This window comes from Amblyraja radiata, chromosome 37 (genome assembly GCF_010909765.2).
Source record: "Amblyraja radiata isolate CabotCenter1 chromosome 37, sAmbRad1.1.pri, whole genome shotgun sequence".
NCBI lineage: Eukaryota > Metazoa > Chordata > Chondrichthyes > Rajiformes > Rajidae > Amblyraja > Amblyraja radiata.
This window is the reverse complement of record NC_045992.1, coordinates 1,566,496-1,588,203: the sequence shown is the minus strand read 5'-3', so window position 1 is coordinate 1,588,203 and position 21,708 is coordinate 1,566,496. Positions and strand designations below refer to the sequence as shown.

Here is a 21,708-nt window from a genome sequence, read left to right as displayed (position 1 = left end):
ACTTGTGATGAACTTGCTTTAGTTAAAAAGAATGCTCTGGCCTTGGAAGTCAAGAGATTTGCAGGATTGAGACGCATTCCAGGATGAAGAGTGAACAGTGTTTTATTGTCGATTCTTACGTTCAGTGCCATGATCTCCTAATCCATCCTTGCATCTCATCCTCGACTGTCTTTAAACCCAGCTGCCGTAGGCCTGTGCACTGCCATCAAATGAATTCTTTGGTGCTTCCGACAGTTTAGAGATGCAGCAGGGAAACAGGCCCTTCTACCCACCAAATCTATGCTGACCATCGATCGCCTGCGGGCGGTCACGGTGGCGCAGCGGTAGAGTTGCTGCCTTACAGCGAATGCAGCGCCGGAGACCCGGGTTCGATCCCGACTACGGGTGCTGTCTGTACGGAGTTTGCACGTTCTCCCCGTGACCTGCGTGGGTTTTTTCCAAGATCTTCGGTTTTCTCCCGCATTCCAAAGACGTCCAGGTTTGTAGGTTAATTGGCTTGGTAAATGTAAAAATTGTCCCTGGTGGATGTAGGATAGTGTTAGTGTGCGGGGATTGCTGTTCGGCGCGGACCTGGTGGGCCAAAAGGCCTGTTTCAGCGCCCTTTCTCTAAACTAAACTAAACTAAACTCAGCGGGTCAGGCAGCATCCCTGGAGAGAAGGAATGGGTGATGTTTCGGGTCGAGACCTTTCTTCAGACCACCTGTTAATAGGCACAAAAAGCTGGAGTAACTCAGCGGGTCAGGTAGCATCTTTGGGGACGAGGAGTGGGTGATGTTTTGGGTCGAGACCCTACTTCAGGGTGAAGACTAAAGTGTTTTGTCTTTGTGTTTTGCAGGTTTGCAGAGGGCAGCGTTGGAACGTACGTCGAATGATCTTGGCCAGCCAGGAGTTTGTGTGGAGTTGGTTCTGGACAGGGCAGAGCAGTGCGTGTTCCTTCACCATGGCCAGCGGCCTCTTGCCCGTGCGGCCCCGTGCGATAGCGGCGGCCGGTTACTGAGGGAGGAAGGCCGTGACCGGGCCGTGGGGGGCAGCGTGGACGAGCGGTGGCCGCAAGGGATGGGATTACTCTGCCATGGTCACGTAGATTAAATGGCAGCTCGTGAGGAGTGGCTTCCCGGTTGTCTCCTCCGCAGGTTGTCCCCTCCACCGTGCCGACCCCTCGCGCCCACCCTCGCCCGCGGTCACCCGCGCTCACCATGGTCAAGTTCTGGAAGTTTGTGCGGAGTTTCAGGCAGTTGGAGCTGCACCGACTGATCCTGATGTTGATGGTGTTCAGCCTGGTGTCCATGTGTCTTCTTGCTTACTACGTAACCAATAGCCCCAAAATCAAGGAAGCCTTGCCCTTGCCCATCAGTGATTGCAACAACCAGCACCGAGTCTCCCAGCCCCCTCGACGCCACACTCCCCTCCTAGACTCTTCCCGCACCGACCCCATGGTCCTCATCTTTGCAGAGAGCATTTACTCTCAGCTGATCCAGGAGATCGTCACTATTTTAGAATCGAGCCGCTTTAAGTACAGGACAGAGATCGCTCCGGGGAAGGGCGATGTGCCGACGCTGACAGAGAAGGGCCGGGGCCGATTCGCTCTCATTGTGTACGAGAACATTCTGAAGTACGTCAACCTAGATGCCTGGAACCGGGAGTTGCTGGATAAGTACTGTGTGGAGTACGGCGTTGGGATCATTGGGTTCTTCAAAGCCAACGAGAACAGCTTGCTGAGCGCTCAGCTCAAGGGCTTCCCCCTGTACCTGCACTCTAACCTGGGCCTGAAGGATTACCACATCAACCCCAACGCCCCACTGCTCTATGTGACCCGGGCCAACCAAGTGGAACAGGGACCTCTGCCGGGAGATGACTGGACCGTCTTTCAGTCCAACCACAGCACGTATGAGCCGGTGCTCCTGGCCAGCACCAAGTCGGCAGAGTACATCCCCCACCTCAGCACGCACAAGGCTCTGCACGCCACTGTCATCCAGGACCTGGGCCTTCACGACGGTATCCAGAGGGTCTTCTTCGGCAACACCTTGAACTTCTGGCTTCACAAGCTGATCTTCGTCGATGCCATCGCCTACCTGACGGGCAAGCGCTTGTGTCTGTCCCTCGACCGATATCTCCTCGTCGACATCGATGACATCTTCGTGGGCAAGGCAGGAACCAGGATGAAAGTCTTGTATGTCACGCGTGAGTAGGAACCGCGCGGCACATTCGAATCACGTGGAGTTTTTCGTTTAGAGAATATTACACGCATTTATGTATTTTATTTACTAATTTATATTTATTTCTCTCCCGCTCTCTCCGCACCCTCTCCCCGTACCCTCTCCCTCCCCCATCCCTCTCCGTTTCCCCCTCTTTTCCTCTCTCCACTCTCACCCTCCATCCATTTCTCTCTCTTCTCTCTTCTCGCTCTCTATTCTCTCTCTATCTCTCTCTCTCTCTCCCTATCTCTATCTCTATCTCTCTCATCTCTATCTCTCTATCCTTCTCTCTCCTTACTCTCCTCTCTACTCTATCTCTCTCTATCTCCTATACTCCTCTCTATCTTCTCTATCTCTCTCATCTCTCATATTCTCTCTCTCTCGCTCTCTTTTCTCTCTCTGTTTGTCTCTCTCTCTCAGCTTTTTGTGTCTATCTTCTAAATATATAATTGGTATATGGAACGAGCTGCAGGAGGGGTAGGTGAGGCAGGTACAAGAACAGCATTTAAAAGACATATGGACATGAGGATGGATATGAAGGTTTATAGGGGTGAGGCCAGTGCCCAGCTCTGTGTTATTTGCTGTTCCAACACAGACGGCACCAAGGTGATCTCGATGAACACAATGTACAAGAGCAGACGTTGACAAGAAACACCTTGGGCTTTCAACATTGAAGTTTGCAAACACAGACCCGGGGACTTGGGAATGAGGATACAAGTCTTCACTGAACTCATTCACTCTTGCAGTTACCAAAAGATTCCTGGGCCAACATCTTTTGGATTGCAACATCTCATTTATGTTGCAAGGCCAGATAGCAGAGACCCTTCTTCAGACTGAGAGTCAGTGGGAAGAGAAATGAGAGATAAATGGTGATGTGGAGAGATACAGAACAAATTAATGGAAGATATGCGAAAAAGTAACGCTAAAGGAATTGGTTCATTGTTAGCTGTGGGCTAGCATAGAAGACCCTTCAACCTATCAATTTATTTTGACTCAGTCATCCAATTGGTGTGTTATCTCAACGGGGGAAGCTCGGTGGCGCAGCGGTAGAGTTGCTGCCTTACAGCACCTGAGCCCCGAGTTCGATCCCGACTACGGGTGCTTGTACATTCTCAAACGGAGTTTGTACATTCTCCCAGTTTTCTCCGAGATCTTCGGTTTCCTCCCACACTCCAAAGACGTATAGGTTTGTAGGCTAATTGGCTTGGTATAAAATGTAAATTGTCCCTAGTGTGTGTAGGATAGTGCTAATGATATGGGGGTATGGAGAGAAGGCAGGGATGGGATACTGAGTTGGATGATCAGCCATGATCATATCGAATGGCGGTGCAGGCTCGAAGGGCCGAATGGCCTACTCCTGCACCTATTTTCTATGTTTCTATGTTTCTAATGTGCGGGGATCGATACGGACTTGATGGTCTGTCGGGCCTGTTTCTGCACTGTATCTCAAAACTAAAAATCTCCGAGCCTTGCAGTTTTAATTCGCCTCGTCAACTCTGCATAGGTTTGCAAGACTATTTGTTATTAAGCAGGAGCGTTTTATGAATACTTCTGTCAAACAGCAGTATGATTTTCATTCCCGTTGCCGTGACAGAATATCATTTCACATCAAAGGCAAATATTGAACAGATTTTATAAACAATCTTGAAGAGGCCAAACAAAATGGAAGATGTTTATTCAGCAAAATCTTCCCTTAGGCGAGTTTTCAAGACAATCGCTTAATATCTGAGATCTTTGATGCTATTAGAGACATGGGCCTATATTTAGTGAAGGCTGCGGTTTGGATGACATTTCCCTGGCCATTTTATTTGTAAACCACAATTCTTTTTTCTAAATTAGCATGGGAAGGTTAGAGTAAAATTCTGCCGGGAAAAGAAAATCGAACAAACATATTTATTGAGGCATTTCTTTAACTGATTCATGAGCTGTGGGCATTGCTTCTGGGCATTATATTTAAAGTCCGTGAGTAGGCAGTAGAGAACACTGCCTTAAGCTAGGCCGGTTGCCATGGCAATGCTTCCTTTATAGGTGTAAAGATGTCAGTACGCATTGCAAATATAAAATTAAGCTGCATTTGTCAACAGTTTTTATCCATCAATATACACACAACCTTAAATTGTAGCATAAGATCATGAGTGATAGGAGCAGATATTCGGCCCATCTAGTCTGTGCCATTCATGGCTGATCTATCGTTCACTCTCAACCCCATTCTCCTGGGGGCCGTTTCCACGCTGTATCTCTAAACCAAACTACTGGAGATTTAAGGCTGTCCAGGGGGGGTTTGATGTCTCTGGCCAGCAGGATGTTGCAAAAACCTTTCCAAAATCTGAATGCTTATTAATTGCTGAGGAAGATCTGTGTGTACGTGACAACTCAGTGTGGGAGAGAGAGGAAGTTGCCAAGGCAACTGGGATGTTATTAGTGAATTTTTCAAAGAGCCAATATAGAATAGAGCAGGAGATGGGGGGGGGGGGGGGGGGGGGGGGGGGTTGTGGGAGGGGGCAGGGAGGCTGAACCCATTCAGAAAGCCCCCCCGCCCCCCCCCCCTGCACCCGCCACCATTTCTGCAGCAGCAGCAGCTTCTGGATAATGGGATATAAGTCACTAATCATGATGTGTGTCTTCGAGCCAAGTTGTTGAATGTGCTCTTGCACTAAAGAAAAATTCCTCCTCATCTCCTTCCTAAACAAACATCCTTCCCCTTGCAATGTTGTTGGGCTGGGAATATTGTGAGCAGTTCTGGGCCCCATATCTGAGGAGGGATGTGCTGGCTCTGGAGAGGGTCCAGAGGAGGTTTACAAGAATGATCCCTGGAATGGGTGGGTTAACCAATGATGAGCGTTTGTCGGCACTGGGCCTGTACTCGCTGGAGTTTAGAAGAATGAGGGGGGACCTCATTGAAACTTACTGAATAGTGAAAGGCTTGAATAGAGGATGTGGAGAGGATGTTTCCACTGGTGGGAGAGTCTAGGACCAGAGGTCACAGCCTCAGAATTAGAGGACATTTCTTTAGGAAGGAGATGAGGAGGAATTTCATTAGTCAGAGGGTGGTGAATCTGTGGAATCATTGCCACAGAAGGCTGTGGAGACCAAGTCAATGGATATATTTAAGGCAGAGATAGATAGATTCTTGATTAGTACGGGTGTCAGGGGTTATGTTCCCAATGTTGGGGGAGTCCAGAACCGGGGCCACAGTTTAAGAATAAGGGGTAAGCCATTTAGAACGAATACGAGGAAACACTTTTTCTCACAGAGAGTGGTGAATCTGTGGAATTCTCTGCCTCAGAGGGCGGTGGAGGTGGGTTCTCTGGATACTTTCAAGAGAGAGCTAGATAGGGCTCTTAAAAATAGCGGAGTCGGGAGATATGGGGAGAAGGCAGGAACGGGGTACTGATTGGGGATGATCAGCCATGATCACATTAAATGGCGGTGCTGGCTCGAAGGGCCGAATGGCCTACTCCTGCACCTATTGTCTATTGTTATGGGGAGAAGGCAGGAAATGGGGTTGAGGGAAATTGAATGGCGGAGTAGACTTGATGGGCCGAATGGCCTCATTCTGCTCCTATCACTTTGAACTTATTGTGTTTCAGAATTTAGGAAGAGTGAGATATTGACAAGTCAGGATGGCGTGCGTCTTGGAGAGAGCCCTGTGGAGGTGTTTAATGCATCCAATGACCTGACCTCCATGGTGGAGGAGGGATGGGTTTGGCTGGTGCTGTCAGAGTAGCCCAGTGGCATATAGTGGAGGGTACACACCAACTGGTCGCTCGTGGTAGACGGAATGAATGTTTAATGCGGTGTGAGGGATGCCTGTGAAGCACTGACGTTTCTCCATTGATCCCACTTTGCCACCCGCTGATCCATTGTCAATTTCCAGTGAGTTGTGTCTTCTCTTTTGCAGGCCTTGTTGTTGTCCCAAAACAAGCTGAGAACTCTGGTCCCCAACTTCACCTTCAACCTGGGCTTCTCCGGCAAGTTCTACCACACAGGTAAACGCAGCATCATTGACGTAAGCGCACTTTCTTCCGTTCTTCATGCAGTTGTCACCTTCTTTGTGCCAATGGTTCAGAGGTCCTTTATTGTCACATGCATCTTGGTAAGATTTGCAAAGCAATACCTTAATATTGATGAACCATCCTATCACCAACTAGAGAGTGAACCCTGAGCTCCCATCTTCCTCATTGAAGACCCTCGGACTAAATCTGTAAATCTGTAACCGGACTTTATCTTGCACTAGATCTTATTCCCATTATCTTGTATCTGTAGACCAAGCGTAGGCTTGGCGATCGTTTCGCCGAACACCTCCGCTCGGTCCGCATTAACCAACCTGATCTCCCGGTGGCTCAGCACTTCAACTCCCCCTCCCATTCCAAATCCGACCTTTCTGTCCTGGGCCTCCTCCATGGCCAGAGTCCCAAGTAAAAGCGGCCAACATCAGGGGAAATGAGCAGAATGGGGATGAGAAGGATAAAATAGATCAGCCACGATTGAATGGTGGAGTGGACTTGATGGGCCGAATGGCCTAATTCTGCTCCTATCACTTATGAATCTACTGAATCATACAATGGACTCAATGGGCTGAAGGGCCCCCTCCATGGGGAAGGTTGCAATGAATGTTGTGTGGTTCGGGGGTGAGTGAAGGCTGGATATATATTAGTGTCAGCGGAAAATCTGCAAGCTTTTAAGATGAGTAATTTTAACACCGGTCTCTGGGCTCCTGTAAACAAAGCTGGCGACGAGAGCCTTGCTGAGCAATTGTCTGTGAGCAGCACTTAACCTTGGAACGATGAAAACTGCAGGCAGTGGTGGTCATGGCCAAGGGTAGAGGCCTTGTGTCGGGGACGTGTGTGTGTGTGTGAGGTGCAGAGAGTGGACCTGCAGTAGCCCTGGAGGTGAAACACCAGAGGGGAGCAATGGGGAAAACCAGGAAAACATGTGGGACAATGAGGAGGAATTTGGGACTGACAGGTGGGGAAAACGTTACTGTTTCTCACCTGGGGTTTGAAGTAAACTTGCTTTCCAAAGCAGCCTTCCGCAGTGTTTGGCATCTCTGGCGTTGGTGAATGGATAAGGAGAAGCGATGTGACAAATCCCAAGTAGAAGCGGCCAACATAATCAAAGGAATGTCCCACCTCCGGTCATTCCTTCTCCTCCCCGCTCCCCCGGGGCAGAAGGTATTGTGGCCTTCCATATATTGAACATTGCCCAAAGTCAGAATGCCTCTTGCACTTTCAGAATTTTAAAAGGGGTGGGGGGGGGGGGGGGGGGGGGGGCAACGCCTGGCCAGTGATAGGTGGACAAAATGTGTAAGAAAGAACTGCAGATGCTGGTTTAAACCGAAGGTAGACACAAAACGCTGGAGTAACTCAGTGGGACAGGCAGCATCTCTGGAGAGAAGGAATGGGTGGCGTTTTGGGTCGAGACCCAGATGTGGGGGGGGTGGGGGAACGGGGGGGAACATCGTTGAAAGAGTTAGAAACATAGAAACATAGAAGTTAGGTGCAGGAGTAGGCCATTCGGCCCTTCGAGCCTGCACCGCCATTCAATATGATCATGGCTGATCATCCAACTCAGTATCCCGTACCTGCCTTCTCTCCATACCCCCTGATCCCCTTAGCCACAAGGGCCACATCTAACTCCCTCTTAAATATAGCCAATGAACTGGCCTCGACTACCCTCTGTGGCAGGGAGTTCCAGAGATTCACCACTCTCTGTGTGAAAAAAGTTCTTCTCATCTCGGTTTTAAATGATTTCCCCCTTATCCTTAAGCTGTGACCCCTTGTCCTGGACTTCCCCAACATCGGGAGCAATCTTCCTGCATCTAGCCTGTCCAACCCCTTAAGAATTTTGTAAGTTTCTATAAGATCCCCTCTCAATCTCCTAAATTCTAGAGAGTATAAACCAAGTCTATCCAGTCTTTCTTCATAAGACAGTCCTGACATCCCAGGAATCAGTCTGGTGAACCTTCTCTGCACTCCCTCTATGGCAATAATGTCCTTTCTCAGATTTGGAGACCAAAACTGTACGCAATACTCCAGGTGTGGTCTCACCAAGACCCTGTACAACTGCAGTAGAACGTCCCTGCTCCTATACTCAAATCCTTTTGCTATGAAAGCTAACATACCATTCGCTTTCTTCACTGCCTGCTGCACCTGCATGCCCACTTTCAATGACTGGTGTACCATGACACCCAGGTCTCGCTGCATCTCCCCTTTTCCTAGTCGGCCACCATTTAGATAATAGTCTGCTTTCCTGTTTTTGCCACCAAAATGGATAACCTCACATTTATCCACATTATACTGCATCTGCCAAACATTTGCCCACTCACCCAGCCTATCCAAGTCACCTTGCAGTCTCCTAGCATCCTCCTCACAGCTAACACTGCCCCCCAGCTTAGTGTCATCCGCAAACTTGGAGATTGATTATTGATTGATTGATTATACCTTTAATAATCCTTTACAGGAAATTACAGTGCCACGACAGCTTCAAGACAGACATAACACCACACATTTCCTCAAATAGCTTCCATACTTAACAAGTTAAAATACAAGTTAAAATACAAGTTAAAATACAATTAATTTTTAAAAAATGCAGTTATTTATGCGCATTATATAACCTTATTGCAGCTGGTAAACAGGACTTCCTATGTCTCTCAGTTTTGCACATTGGTGCAATCAGCCTCTGACTGAAGATGCTGCTCTTGATCACCTTCAGGGCATGGAGTGGGTGAGTGGGGTTGGTCATTATTGAACCCAGTTTGTTCAGAGTTCTGGCCTCTGCCACCTGCTGGACCGTTCGTTGCTCAGCCCCGACCACTGAGCCGGCCTTCCTGATTAGCTTGTCCAGTCTGTTTTTGTCCGCTATGCGGGCGCCATCTCCCCAACAGGCCACAGCAAAAACCAGAGCACTGGCCACCACTGAATGGTAGACACTGCACAGTAGGGGTTGGCAGATGTTAAATGACCTCAGCCTCCTTAAAAAATACACACGGCTTTGTCCCTTCCTGTACACCGCCTCCATATGACACTTCCAGTTCAGCTCACTGTCAAGCTGCACCCCAAGGTACCTGTGGTTAGCGACCACCTCCACCTCAGTGCCCTTAATGGTGATTGGTGTTGCTTGAGTCCTCCTCCTCCCCCTCCTGAAGTCCACAACTATCTCCTTGGTTTTTTTGGTGTTAAGATGGAGGTTATTGTGTGCACTCCACTCCACAAAGTTACTTATTATGTCTCTATACTCCTCCTCATTGCCCCCTTTAATGAGGCCGACAACAGCTGTGTCATCCGAAAACTTCTGCAAAAAGCAGCTGTTGGTGTTATATTGGAGATCCGCTGTGTAGATGGTAAACAGGAACGGAGCCAGCACAGTTCCTTGTGGAGCCCCTGTGCTGCTCAAGATGGTGCCCGAGACACTGTTCTGTAGGCGCACGTACTGTGGTCTGAGGGAAAGGTAATCCAAACACCACAGTACCAGTGATGGATCCACTTTCATCTTCTCCATCTTCTCCCCTAGTAGTCGGGGCTGAATTGTGTTGAAGGCGCTTGAGAAGTCAAAAAATGTAATCCTTACAGATGCATCAGTAGTGTCCAAATGTGTGTACACCCTCTGCAGCATGTAAATGAGGGCATCATCGACACTGATGTTAGGCTGATATGCAAACTGTAAAGGATCCATTTGATTTGACACACTAGTCCTGATGTAGGAAAGGACAAGTCTCTCAAATGTCTTCATTATATGTGAAGTGAGCGCTACTGGTCTGTAGTCATTGTGGAGAGTGGGATGGGTCTTCTTTGGGACAGGTACCAGGCAAGATGTTTTCCACAGCCTTGGAACCCTTCTGTAGACGCAAGCTCAGGTTGAACAGGCTTTTGCCTTCATATTGCCTTCAATTCCCTCATCCAGATCATTAATATATATTGTAAATAGCTGGGGTCCCAGCACTGAGTTGGTCTTCAGGTGCTCCGGTCTCCCCCCACACTCCAAAGCCATGCAGGTTTGTAGGTTAATTGGCTTTGGTAAAATTGTAAATTGTCCCTAGTGTGTGTAGGATAATGTTAGTGTGTGGGGATCGCTGGTCAGCATAGACCCAGTGGGCCACAGGGCCTGTTTCCGCGCTGTATCTCTAAACTAAACTAAACTAAACCTGGCCTCTCATGTAATCAATGTAGGATCCGACGTGCGTGTGAATCTAGGGCAGTGTTCTCGGAAATATTCTCCTCGCGGCTTGTCTCGGGGACTTCCTTTGTACAATTCATTGTCCTGGAAACATTCCCAATTAGTTCAGGACTTAACGAGGAGCTGAAGAATGAGGCTGATGTCTTCAGACATCTGTTGATAATTTGACAACCAGATGTTCTTGCTGCTGGGGAGATTATACATGTCACCCCCTCCAGCACACAGTTGATTGTTCCTCAGTATGTTTTCATGCAGGACACAACGTGGGTGGGTGGGGTTTATGTTGGCTCATCTGGCCTGTACACATAGAATGCTCAGAGCTCTTCCACATCTGCACAAGGAACATGTGGCAAGGCAATAGTTGCACAAAATGTTATTCAGTTAGTTTATTTTTAGTTTATTATCGATGTATCTATGCATCTCTGGCAGGTTTAGAGGGATATGGGCCATACGCAGGCACATGTAGAAGGGACATGTTGGCCGGTGTGGGCAAGTTGGGCTTTACCTTGCACTAAACGTTATTCCCTTATCATGTACTGTAAATGGCTCAATTGTAATCATATATTGTCTTTCCACTGACAGGATAGCAGCACGCAACAAAAGCTTTTCACTGTACCTCGGTACATGTGACAATAAACTAAACTGTGCGTGTGTGCGCTGTGCGTGTGTGCTCTGTGCGTGTGTGCTCTGTGCGTGTGTGCTCTGTGCGTGTGTGCTCTGTGCGTGCGCTGCGTGTGGGCGCTGTGCGTGTGTGCGCTGTGCGTGTGTGCTCTGTGCGTGTGTGCTCTGTGCGTGCGCTGCGTGTGGGCGCTGTGCGTGTGTTCGCTGTGCGTGTGTGCACTGTGCGTGCGTGCTCTGTGCGTGCTCTGCGTGTGTGCGTTGCGTGTGTGCGCTGTGCGTGTGTGCGCTGTGTGTGCTCTGCGTGTGTGCGCTGTGCGTGTGTGCGCTGTGCGTGCGTGCTCTGTGCGTGCTCTGCGTGTGGGCGCTGTGCGTGTGTGCGCTGTGCGTGTGTGCACTGTGCGTGCGTGCTCTGTGCGTGCTCTGCGTGTGTGCGTTGCGTGTGTGCGCTGTGCGTGTGTGCGCTGTGTGTGCTCTGCGTGTGTGCGCTGTGCGTGTGTGCGCTGTGCGTGCGTGCTCTGTGCGTGCTCTGCGTGTGTGCACTGCGTGCGTGCGCTGTGCGAGTGTGCTCTGTGTGTGTGCGTGCGCTGTGCGTGTGTGCTCTGTGCGTGCTCTGCGTGTGTGTGCTCTGTGCGTGTGTGTGTGCGCTGTGCGTGTGTGCGCTGTGCGTGTGTGCGCTGTGCGTGTGTGTGTGCGCTGTGCGTGTGTGCTCTGTGCGTGCTCTGCGTGTGTGTGCTCTGTGCGTGTGTGTGTGCGCTGTGTGTGTGTGCGCTGTGCGAGTGTGCTCTGTGCGTGTGTGTGTGCGCTGTGTGTGTGTGCGCTGTGCGAGTGTGCTCTGTGCGTGTGTGTGTGCTCTGTGCGTGTGTGCGCTGTGCGTGTGTGTGTGCTCTGTGCGTGTGTGCGTGTGTGCGTGTGTGCTCTGCGTGTGTGCGCTGTGCGTGTGTGCGCTGTGCGTGCGTGCTCTGTGTGCGTGTGGTGTGTTTGCAGGGGCGAGCCAGGAGGACGCTGGTGATGACATGCTACTGAAGCACAGGAATGAGTTGTGGTGGTTCCCCCACATGTGGAGCCACATGCAGCCTGTGCGTGTGTGCGCTGTGCGTGTGTGCTCTGTGCGTGTGTGCGCTGTGCGTGCGTGCTCTGCGTGCGTGTGTGCGCTGTGCGTGTGTGCTCTGCGTGTGTGCTCTGTGCTTGTGTGCGTGCGCTGTGCGTGTGTGCTCTGCGTGTGTGCTCTGTGTGTGTGTGCGTGCGCTGTGCGTGTGTGCTCTGTGCGTGCTCTGTGCGTGCTCTGCGTGTGTGCTCTGTACGTGTGTGTGTGCGCTGTGCTAACGGTGGTGTGTTTGCAGGGGCGAGCCAGGAGGACGCTGGTGATGACATGCTGCTGAAGCACAGGAATGAGTTGTGGTGGTTCCCCCACATGTGGAGCCACATGCAGCCTGTGCGTGTGTGCGCTGTGCGAGTGTGCTCTGTGCGTGTGTGCGTGCGTTGTGCTAACGGTCGTGTGTTTGCAGGGGCAAGCCAGGAGGACGCTGGTGATGACATGCTACTGAAGCACAGGAATGAGTTCTGGTGGTTCCCCCACATGTGGAGCCACATGCAGCCTCACCTCTTCCACAACGAGTCCGTGCTTGCTGACCAGATGAAGCTCAACAACCAGTTTGCGCTGGTACGTGGAACAGGCGCGGGGTGCGCGGTGGGGAACGTCACCGTGCAGGTAGTGCGACTGCCTCGTAGCGTCAGCGACACTGATCCACGTTCAGATGTGAACATCAATGCTGTCTGTGTGGAGTCTGCACGTCCCCCAGACCCATTGGTATATGTTTGATATTGTCACGTGAGATTAATATTTTATTTAGTTTAGAGATACAGCGCGCAAACAGGCCCTTCGTCCCACCGAGTCCGCGCCGACCAGCAATCCCCGCACAGTAACACTATCCCACACACACTAGGGACAATTTACACTTATACCAAGCCAATTAAACTACAAACCTGTACGTCTTTGGAGTGTGGGACTTAAGGGGTGACTTCTCCACATAGAAGGTGGTGGGGTGCATGGAACTAGCTGACAAAGAAAGTAGTTGAGGCAGGTACAATAACAAAATGTAAAAGACATACAGGTTCATGGATAGGAAATGTTTGAAGGGATATAGGCAAAATATGGGCAAATGGGCCAGTCTCAGGATGACTCCTTGGTCAGCATGGAAGAGGTGGGCCGAAGGGCCTGTTTCCGTGTGTACGGCTCTGATTGTATGATTTGCAATTTTTAACCTTGGAAAGAAAAACATAAAATTGGAGAATGTTTCTTGGAATTAAATGAAGACATTCCATGGACTGAATGAATAATGAAGAGGTGTTTATGCAACTGAAGTACCTCCATTAATCTTTGGAATCTGTAGAACTGAAAAGAGAATTGCCTGTGGCTGCCCCTGACTTTTATTGAAGAGAAGAGAAATGGCCTGATTATTTTCCCATTTGCAGTCCATGGCCATGAGTGGGATGTCCGTACTCTTGGGGAGACTCAGGCTGAGGAGCAATCAGTGTGGAAACAGGCCCTTCATCCCTCTAACCCTGTCCTATCCATGTAGCTGTCAAAAATGTTACTTATACGCTGTGATACTACTTGCCTCAACTACCCACCCAGCACCCCTCACCCCCTCACCCCCACCCATCACCCCCTCCCACCACCCACCACCCACCACCCATCACCCACCACCCACCCACCACCCCCCACCCACCACCCCCCATCCCACACCCACCCACCACCCCCCACCACCCACCCACCATACACCCAGCACCCACCCACCCATCGCCCCCTCACCCACCCCCCACCATAGTGGAGCTCTCTAGAGCTTCGAAGGTTGAGAGGAAAGCTGAGCGAAGTATGTAATGTTAAGGAAGGCATAGATAGTCCCCCCCGCCCCCACATCAGTTTGAAGAAGGGTCTCGACCCGAAACGTCACCTATTCCTTCGCTCCATAGATGCTGCCTCACCCGCTGAGTTTCTCCAGCATTTTTGACTCTCTCCAGCATCTGCAGACTGATCTGAATTCTTCAGTCTGATGTATGGTCTCGACCCGAAACGTCACCCATTCCTTGTCTCCAGAGATGTAGCCTGTTCCGCTGAGTTACTCCAGCTTTTTGTGTCTATATTTTATATTACATATATATGTGTGTGTGTGTGTGTGTGTGTGTGTGTGTGTGTGTGTGTGTGTGTGTGTGTGTGTGCACACACGCACACACACACACACACGCACACACACACACACACACACACACACACACACACACACACACACACACACACATATATATATATATATCACAATTCAGTGCGATGTTATTGCCCACTGTGTGTGTGGGTCAGTGGGGTGAGGGTGTACCATGATGTGACTGTAACGAGTGGCCAGTGTGGGCTGTGAGTTGTATACAGCCCACCTTGCTCCACATACATTCCTCGTGAGCTGCCCCGTGTCGGTGTTGCGCTGCCGCTGGGCGCTCGGAGCTGAACTGGACGGGACCTTCCCCTCTACAGTATAGAGGCCTGACAGACGTTTTGAGATGTAGCCACTGTTAATCACTGTGAACAAGCCATTCCCCTCTGGACCGCTGATGGTTAATTCATGCTTTTTGTAGTCAGTAATGCCGCCCTCGATGTGTACGGCATTGCGATGACGGCCTTTAACTGGGCGTTGCGGGCCAGAGGAATGGGAATTAGTTTCAACGAGTGGGAGAGTTGTGCCAAGACTGGAACACTGATGGGGCCCACGTCCCCCCCCCCCCCCCGCTCCGAGCCACACAAAGAGCAAAGCCTGCTCGCTAACACTGAGCTCCTGTTATCACCCAGCGCCTGTAACAATGGGGCCGTTCTACACGGTCTGGGTGCAAGGCCGCGCGCGGGCAGTCAGTGGAACAGCCCCAGCCCACCAGTGTGATTCTCCCCCCCTCTCACTGCTCCCCAGCTGAATGTGATGGGGTGTGGGGGTGGGGGGAAAGCAGGAGCTTCAGACCCCTGTAGCTCCGGGATGCCAGCGTGCTTGACTATGCGCAGGCTAGCTCCCGTGCTGTTGGACGCGGCACAATCGGCCATGGGACTGTGCCAGTCTCTGGAGGACAGCCACTCTCACACGACACACAACACATCGCAACCTTCAACCCGGCCCCTGAACATCGCACAGTGCTGGTAACGGCACAGTGGTACAACACCCAAATCTCTCAGACAATATCTATGAACCTGTCTATAAAAGGCCGGTATTAGACATCCTTGTAGATTCTCAGGTCAGGTCGAGGGGTGTTCCCCCCCCCCCCCCCGCCACGGTACCATGTAATCCCGTGCTACCCGCTCCATGGTTGGATAGTCGGTGACTAAACCGTCTCCCCCACCTGGTTTGCCAGGTGAGGAGGGGGCTGTGGACCCCCAGCAGGACCAAAAACAAGACCTGTCAAAGGGCGGATGGGCTTCTAGCGAGCCAACGGCCATCCACACTTCAGTAGAAGTTGCGATCACTGTCGTACACGGCATTGTAAGGAACGATGATAAAACACACACACACACACACACACACACACACACACACACACACACACACACACACGCACACGCACGCACACACACACACACACACACACACGCACGCACGCACGCACGCACGCACACACACACACACACACACACACACACACACACACACACACACACACACACACACACACCAAGATCCTGTACATCCAGCGGCTGAAGTCCGCAGGAACTGGAGGACAGACATGTGTGGTGCGCCCGTCACCGTTCCTGTCGAAAACCAGCACCACTGCGTCGCTAATGTTTTCAATGTAGATTTGTGACTTGCATACATACAAATTGAAGGGCAGCACAGTGGTGCAGCGGTAGAGTTGCTGCCTCACAGCGCCGGAGACCCGGGTTCGATCCTGACCTCGGATGCTGTCTGTACGGAGTTTGTACGTTCTCCCCGTGACCTGCGTGTGTTTTCTCCGGTTTCCTCCCGCACTCCAACGATTTGCGGGTTTGTAAGTTAATTGGCTTCTGTAACTTGCCCCAAGTGTAAAGGTTGCAAAACTAAGGTCATAGAATGAGTGGTCTGGTGATGGATGGTCAGCGTGGACTCGGTGGGTGGAAGGGCCCATTTCAATACTGTATCACTAAAACTACTAACTAAAACATCACAAACTTCAACAAGGAACCTCCATAGACCGGCTTGGTTGCACGAAGGACTTTGGGTTTTTTGGACTAACATTGTGTTTATTAAGTTATTGATGTTATCTGTGTGCAAGGTGTTTGCAGGGTTGTTAACCCACTGCGACTAAGGCATTTTGTTGTTCTATTGTTGGACATAGAACAACTAAACACTCTTGGCTCTTCTGGGAAGCAGGTTTAAAGAGAAAGACCTACATCAGTACTTTATCTTGCACGAGATGTTATTCATGTCATTCCCTTCAAGCCAAGTCCAGTCAAGTCTATTCGTCACATACACATACGAGATGTGCAGTGAAATGAAAAGTGGCAATGCTCACGGACTGTGCAAACAAACAAACAAACAGACAAACTACAAACAGAATGGAACAGAATCACATATTACATATTTGTGGGAAGGAAGAAAAAGGAAAAAACAGCAATTTAAAAAAGACAAAACAAACAGTAGAATGGCACAGTAAAGTTATTCCCTGGAAAGTCCCTTTGTCATGTATCTGTACACTGTGGATGGCTCGATTGTAATCATGTGTTGACTTTCCACTGACTGGTTAGCACGCAACAAAACAAATCTGTACACGTGACAATAAACTAAACTGAAGCTCGTTACAGCTTCAGGTGCCCAAGGCAATTTGCAGACACATGTTTTAAAAAGTTTGAAATGCCGATATTTTATTGCTGGTGATGCACGTGTTTCATTCCAATGTTAAAATTACCGAGTCTTATCTCATGTGTCGGAGGGAACTGCATATGTTGGTTTACACGGAAGATGGACACAAAATACTGGAGTAACTCAGTGGGTCAGGCAGCATCTCTGGAGAAAAAGGACAGGTGATGTTTCGGGGCTGAAGAAGAGTTCCTATCATCACCTAATCCTTTTCTCTAGAGATGCTGCCTGACCCGCTGGGTTACTCCAGCGTTTGTGTCTATCTTAAGGGCCCACTTGGCGAATTTTTTTCGGCGACTGTCAGCGTCATATCAGTGTCACCAAAAGATTTTGAACATTTCAAAATCCAGCGACGACAAAAAAAATGTTGCAACACTTGAAAAATCGCCGCACGCTCAATATGCCAACACGCCGCAAATTGTTCTGTGACCTGATACGTCAGTCAATGGTGCCGGCAGTTGCCGAAAAAATTGTCACGTGGGACAGGCCCTGTAGGGCAGTTAGACACCATTAGTAAACAGCTAGTTCTGGCCACGTTACATTTGTACGCTGAACATTATTTGAGTGTAACTTGTTTTAACCAAACGTCTGGCCTGTTCCAGGACCACGGCATCCCGACCAACATGGGCTACGCTGTTGCCCCCCATCATTCCGGGGTGTACCCCGTCCACACGCAGCTCTACAAGGCCTGGAAATCGATCTGGGGGATCAAGGTCACCAGTACAGAGGAGTACCCACACTTGAAGCCGGCTCGATATCGCAGGGGATTCATCCACAATGGCATCAGGGTGAGTGGACACACCCTCAGCTCTCTCTCACCCTCAGCTTGCACAGCCTTCACCTTAAACCCATGTCCTCTGGTCCTCGATTCACCGACTCTGGGCAAGAGACTCTGTGCACCTACCCGATCTATTCCTCTCATGATTTTATACACCTCTATAAGGGTAGGAAATATCAAAGACTAGCTTTAAGATCAGAGGGCGATGTGAATAGAAAATAACCAGACTGCAGAATACAGTGTCACAACTGCTCAGAAAGTGCGGAATTTTTTTAAAAAGCGCAAGGATCAATATGAGGTAGATTGGAAGATTGGCAATTGTGGGGTTAACAGTCTGATAACACAGAGGAAGAGATTGTTTCCACTACACCCGCTACAACACATTCCGAGTTCAAACTATTTGTGAAAGTAATCTGTCGCTACGCAGTGTTCAGGAGTAGAGGTGAGAACAGAACATGTTGGGAATGAATTACAGATCACGAGGCGAGAAAGAGAAATATTATTTTTCGTTTTAGTTTTAGAGATACAGCGCGGAAATAGGCCCTTCAGCTCACCGAGTCCGCACCGCCCACCGATCCCCGCACACTAACATTATCCTGCACACCCTGGGGACAATTTACAATGATACCAAAGACAATTAACCTACAGACATGTCTGTCTTTGGGAGGGAGCTAGAGATCGTGGAGAAAACTAACGCAGGTCATGGAGAAAATGTATAAACTCTGTACAGACAGGTTGGAACCTGGGTCTCTGGCACTGTAAGGCAGGAACTCCGCCACCCTTCAATATATAGATATGCAAGTCAAAAAACTGACAAGGATGTCTAATATCAGCCTTTTATACACAGGATCAAAGATATTCTCTTAGAGTATTGTTAGGAGATTTTGTTCAGAGTTGTCATGTTGTGAGGAGGTGTCAAAATAGTTTCAAGTAAAGATTTATTTACACGAGGCTTTGGCTTGTTTGTGATGCCGCTGTGTTCATTGGGGGGTGGGGGCTGAGACAAAGATTGAGGCCTACACAAGACTGGTCATCACCTGTTTCAGCCCTCCAGCCACTTCCCGCTGTTCCACGTCACTGGATTCCAGCAGCAGGAACAAACAGACAAAGTTTAACGCTCCCTCGAATGATAGATCTGAACAAATGTCTGTGTACAAAAATGTTGCCTTGACACAGGCCTGACAAACCTTCTCTTTTTGAAATCCTGCAGGTTTTACCGCGCCAGACCTGTGGACTGTTTACACACACCATCTTTTATAACGAATATCCCGGAGGATCCAAGGAACTGGATAAAAGTATTCAGGGCGGAGAACTCTTCCTGACTGTACTGCTCAACCCAGTGAGTGTGATGTCAAGCACATTTTAACTCTAAGTTAGTTTGGTTTACTGTCACATGTACTGAGGTACAGTGAAAAGCTTTTGTTGCGGTTTTTTTCCAGTCAACGGAAAGACAATACATGATCGCAGTCGATCCATCCACAGTGTACAGATACATGATAAAGGGAATTAAGTTTAGTGCAAGATAAAGCCAGCAAAGTCCGAGCTAAGATAAACCAAGGGTCTCCAAATGAAGTGGGTAGTGTTTCATGACCGTTCTCTAGCTGTGGTAGGACGGTTCCGTTGTCTGATAATAGCTGGGAAGAAACCATCCCTGAATCTGGTGGTGTGTTTGTTGGATTGCAGTTGGCAGTATTTCATTGCAAGAATTTCCATTCCCGTCAGAATATTGTCGCCATGTATGACAAATAAACGCACTATTGTTAGAAAATAGGTGCAGGAGGAGGCCATTCGGCCCTTCGAGCCAGCACCGACATTCATTGCCATCATGGCATTGTTGCCACTGCTTCCTCTGTGCCATTGCTTGCTGATGTAACCTCTGAAAAGTTTAAAACTAGATTTTTTTAGAGGGCAATCAATAGATATTTTTAAGGCGAGGATTGACAGATGCCTGATTAGTAAAGTTGTCAGGAATTATGGGGAGAAGGCAGGAGAATGGGATTGACCCGATTGAGATAAAGATAGATCAGCCATGATTGAATGGAGGAGTAGACTTCATGGGCCGAACGACTTAGTTCTGCTCCTAAGACATGAACTTTGTGTCTTTGTGTGCAGGTCCTTGATTCTACTGACATGTTTGCCAGTTTGCGGACAGCAAGCTCTCAGAAACATTGTGTCATGGAGGGCCAAAATACTCTGACATGTAGCTCATGTGTAGAGGTGCTGGTGTATTGTGGTATATGCTCCACACACCCACCTCTGGCTCTGCCATGCATGTACAGAACTTGGGCCAAATCTGACCCCTCAGAAACTAGATGTGGATATAATTGCAAATGTTTAAAAGCCATTTCGGCAGATATATGGATGGGAAGGGTTGAGAGGGCCAAATGCAGGCAAATAGGACAAGCCCAATACTCCAGCTATAACAACTACTGTCTAAATGGATCAGTCAGACTTTACCTATCACCTTGTTTGTCTGTTTCAATCACACAAACCAGTAAAATACATAATGTCCTGCGGGATGCCTGGTCAAAAAATGTACTTTTTGACCATCAAGTACAGATACAACTTTTTTTACAAGTATCCTCTTTGATTATTGATAGGTAACACCGATAGATGATTAGACACAAAATGCTGGAGTAACTCAGCGGGTCAGGCAGCATCTGTGGAGAACATGGATAGGTGACGTTTCACAGAGTGCTGGAGTAACTCAGCGGGTCAGGCAGCATCTGTGGAGAACATGGATAGGTGACGTTTCACAGAGTGCTGGAGTAACTCAGCGGGTCAGGCAGCATCTGTGGAGAACATGGATAGGTGACGTTTCACAGAGTGCTGGAGTAACTCAGCGGGTCAGGCAGCATCTGTGGAGAACATGGATAGGTGACGTTTCACAGAGTGCTGGAGTAACTCAGCGGGTCAGGCAGCATCTGTGGAGAACATGGATAGGTGACGTTTCACAGAGTGCTGGAGTAACTCAGCGGGTCAGGCAGCATCTGTAGAGAACATGGATAGGTGACGTTTCACAGATTGCTGGAGTAACTCAGCGGGTCAGGCAGCATCTTTGGTGAACATGGATAGGTGACGTTTCACAGAGTGCTGGAGTAACTCAGCGGGTCAGACAGCATCTTTGGTGAACATGGATAGGTGACGTTTCACAGAGTGCTGGAGTAACTCAGCGGGTCAGGCAGCATCTGTGGAGAACATGGATAGGTGACGTTTCACAGAGTGCTGGAGTAACTCAGCGGGTCAGGCAGCATCTCTGGAAAAAAGGGCGACTTCCCTCTCTCTCTGAAGAAGCGTTCCAACCCGAAACATCACTTATTCTGTTTCTCCGGAGATGCTGCCTGACCCGCTGAGTTACTCCAGCATCTTTGTGCCTGCGGTGTAAACCAGCATCTGCAGTTCCTTCCTACACCAACACACAATTGTCTTCTCTGCTGTTATCATATATGGGGACATTGGCCAGGCCGGCACTCTATTCCCCTCCCACACCAAGCCTTCAAATCATTCTTTGTTTCTGTGAAAATTGCATCAGCTTGTATTTTTTATGCATTTGTTGCATCTATAAAATGTCAGATTGTTTACAATGGGCTTGGCATTTGATATGCCATCTGTGTTAATCAAACATTCACACTTTTGTAGCCAGTACTTTTGATGGAAGAAAATAGTTAGCAATGGCTGAGAAGGCGAGGGAGACATCAGTAACCAGTGGTCAAGGGTTGATCATTGACTTCGAGAAGAGGTTTTACGCAACATTTCTTTTCTTGGCGATGAGAATTGGGGTTGCGATGCCTTCTGCTCGTGTTGAAGGAAGGAGGTTCTTTGATACTTGGCTTAGAAGGGTAGTCATTAAGCATTTTTAAACCTACTATTAATAGATTTATTTTGGATGCCATGGGAACCAGGAAATCCGTACAAGCAGACTTCACATGGGCTCGGGTGAATGGTGGAGTGTGTACGAGGGGCCGAGGCATAAACCTTCTCCGGTTCCTTCCACTCTTGGGAGAGGGAGATGGAGGTCGATATCCTGCTGCCAGATTGGGAGCGGGATACATGGAATTATTCCAGCCGCACAGGT

At 49.2% G+C, this 21,708-nt stretch overlaps 1 protein-coding gene across 1 annotated transcript in view; it reads left to right on the top strand.

Moving 5' to 3' along the window:
- The window catches only part of ndst2 (N-deacetylase and N-sulfotransferase 2), a 79,003-nt gene that overhangs the window by 40,551 nt on the left and 16,744 nt on the right, over positions 1 to 21,708 (top strand). Inside the window, exons 2-7 of the mRNA XM_033012542.1 lie at positions 836 to 2,178; positions 6,095 to 6,184; positions 12,332 to 12,402; positions 12,568 to 12,651; positions 17,458 to 17,643; positions 18,844 to 18,972. Of these exons, the coding sequence (XP_032868433.1) occupies positions 1,197 to 2,178; positions 6,095 to 6,184; positions 12,332 to 12,402; positions 12,568 to 12,651; positions 17,458 to 17,643; positions 18,844 to 18,972 (1,542 nt within the window). The 5' untranslated portion in view covers positions 836 to 1,196. The remainder of the gene's footprint in view (positions 1 to 835; positions 2,179 to 6,094; positions 6,185 to 12,331; positions 12,403 to 12,567; positions 12,652 to 17,457; positions 17,644 to 18,843; positions 18,973 to 21,708) is intronic.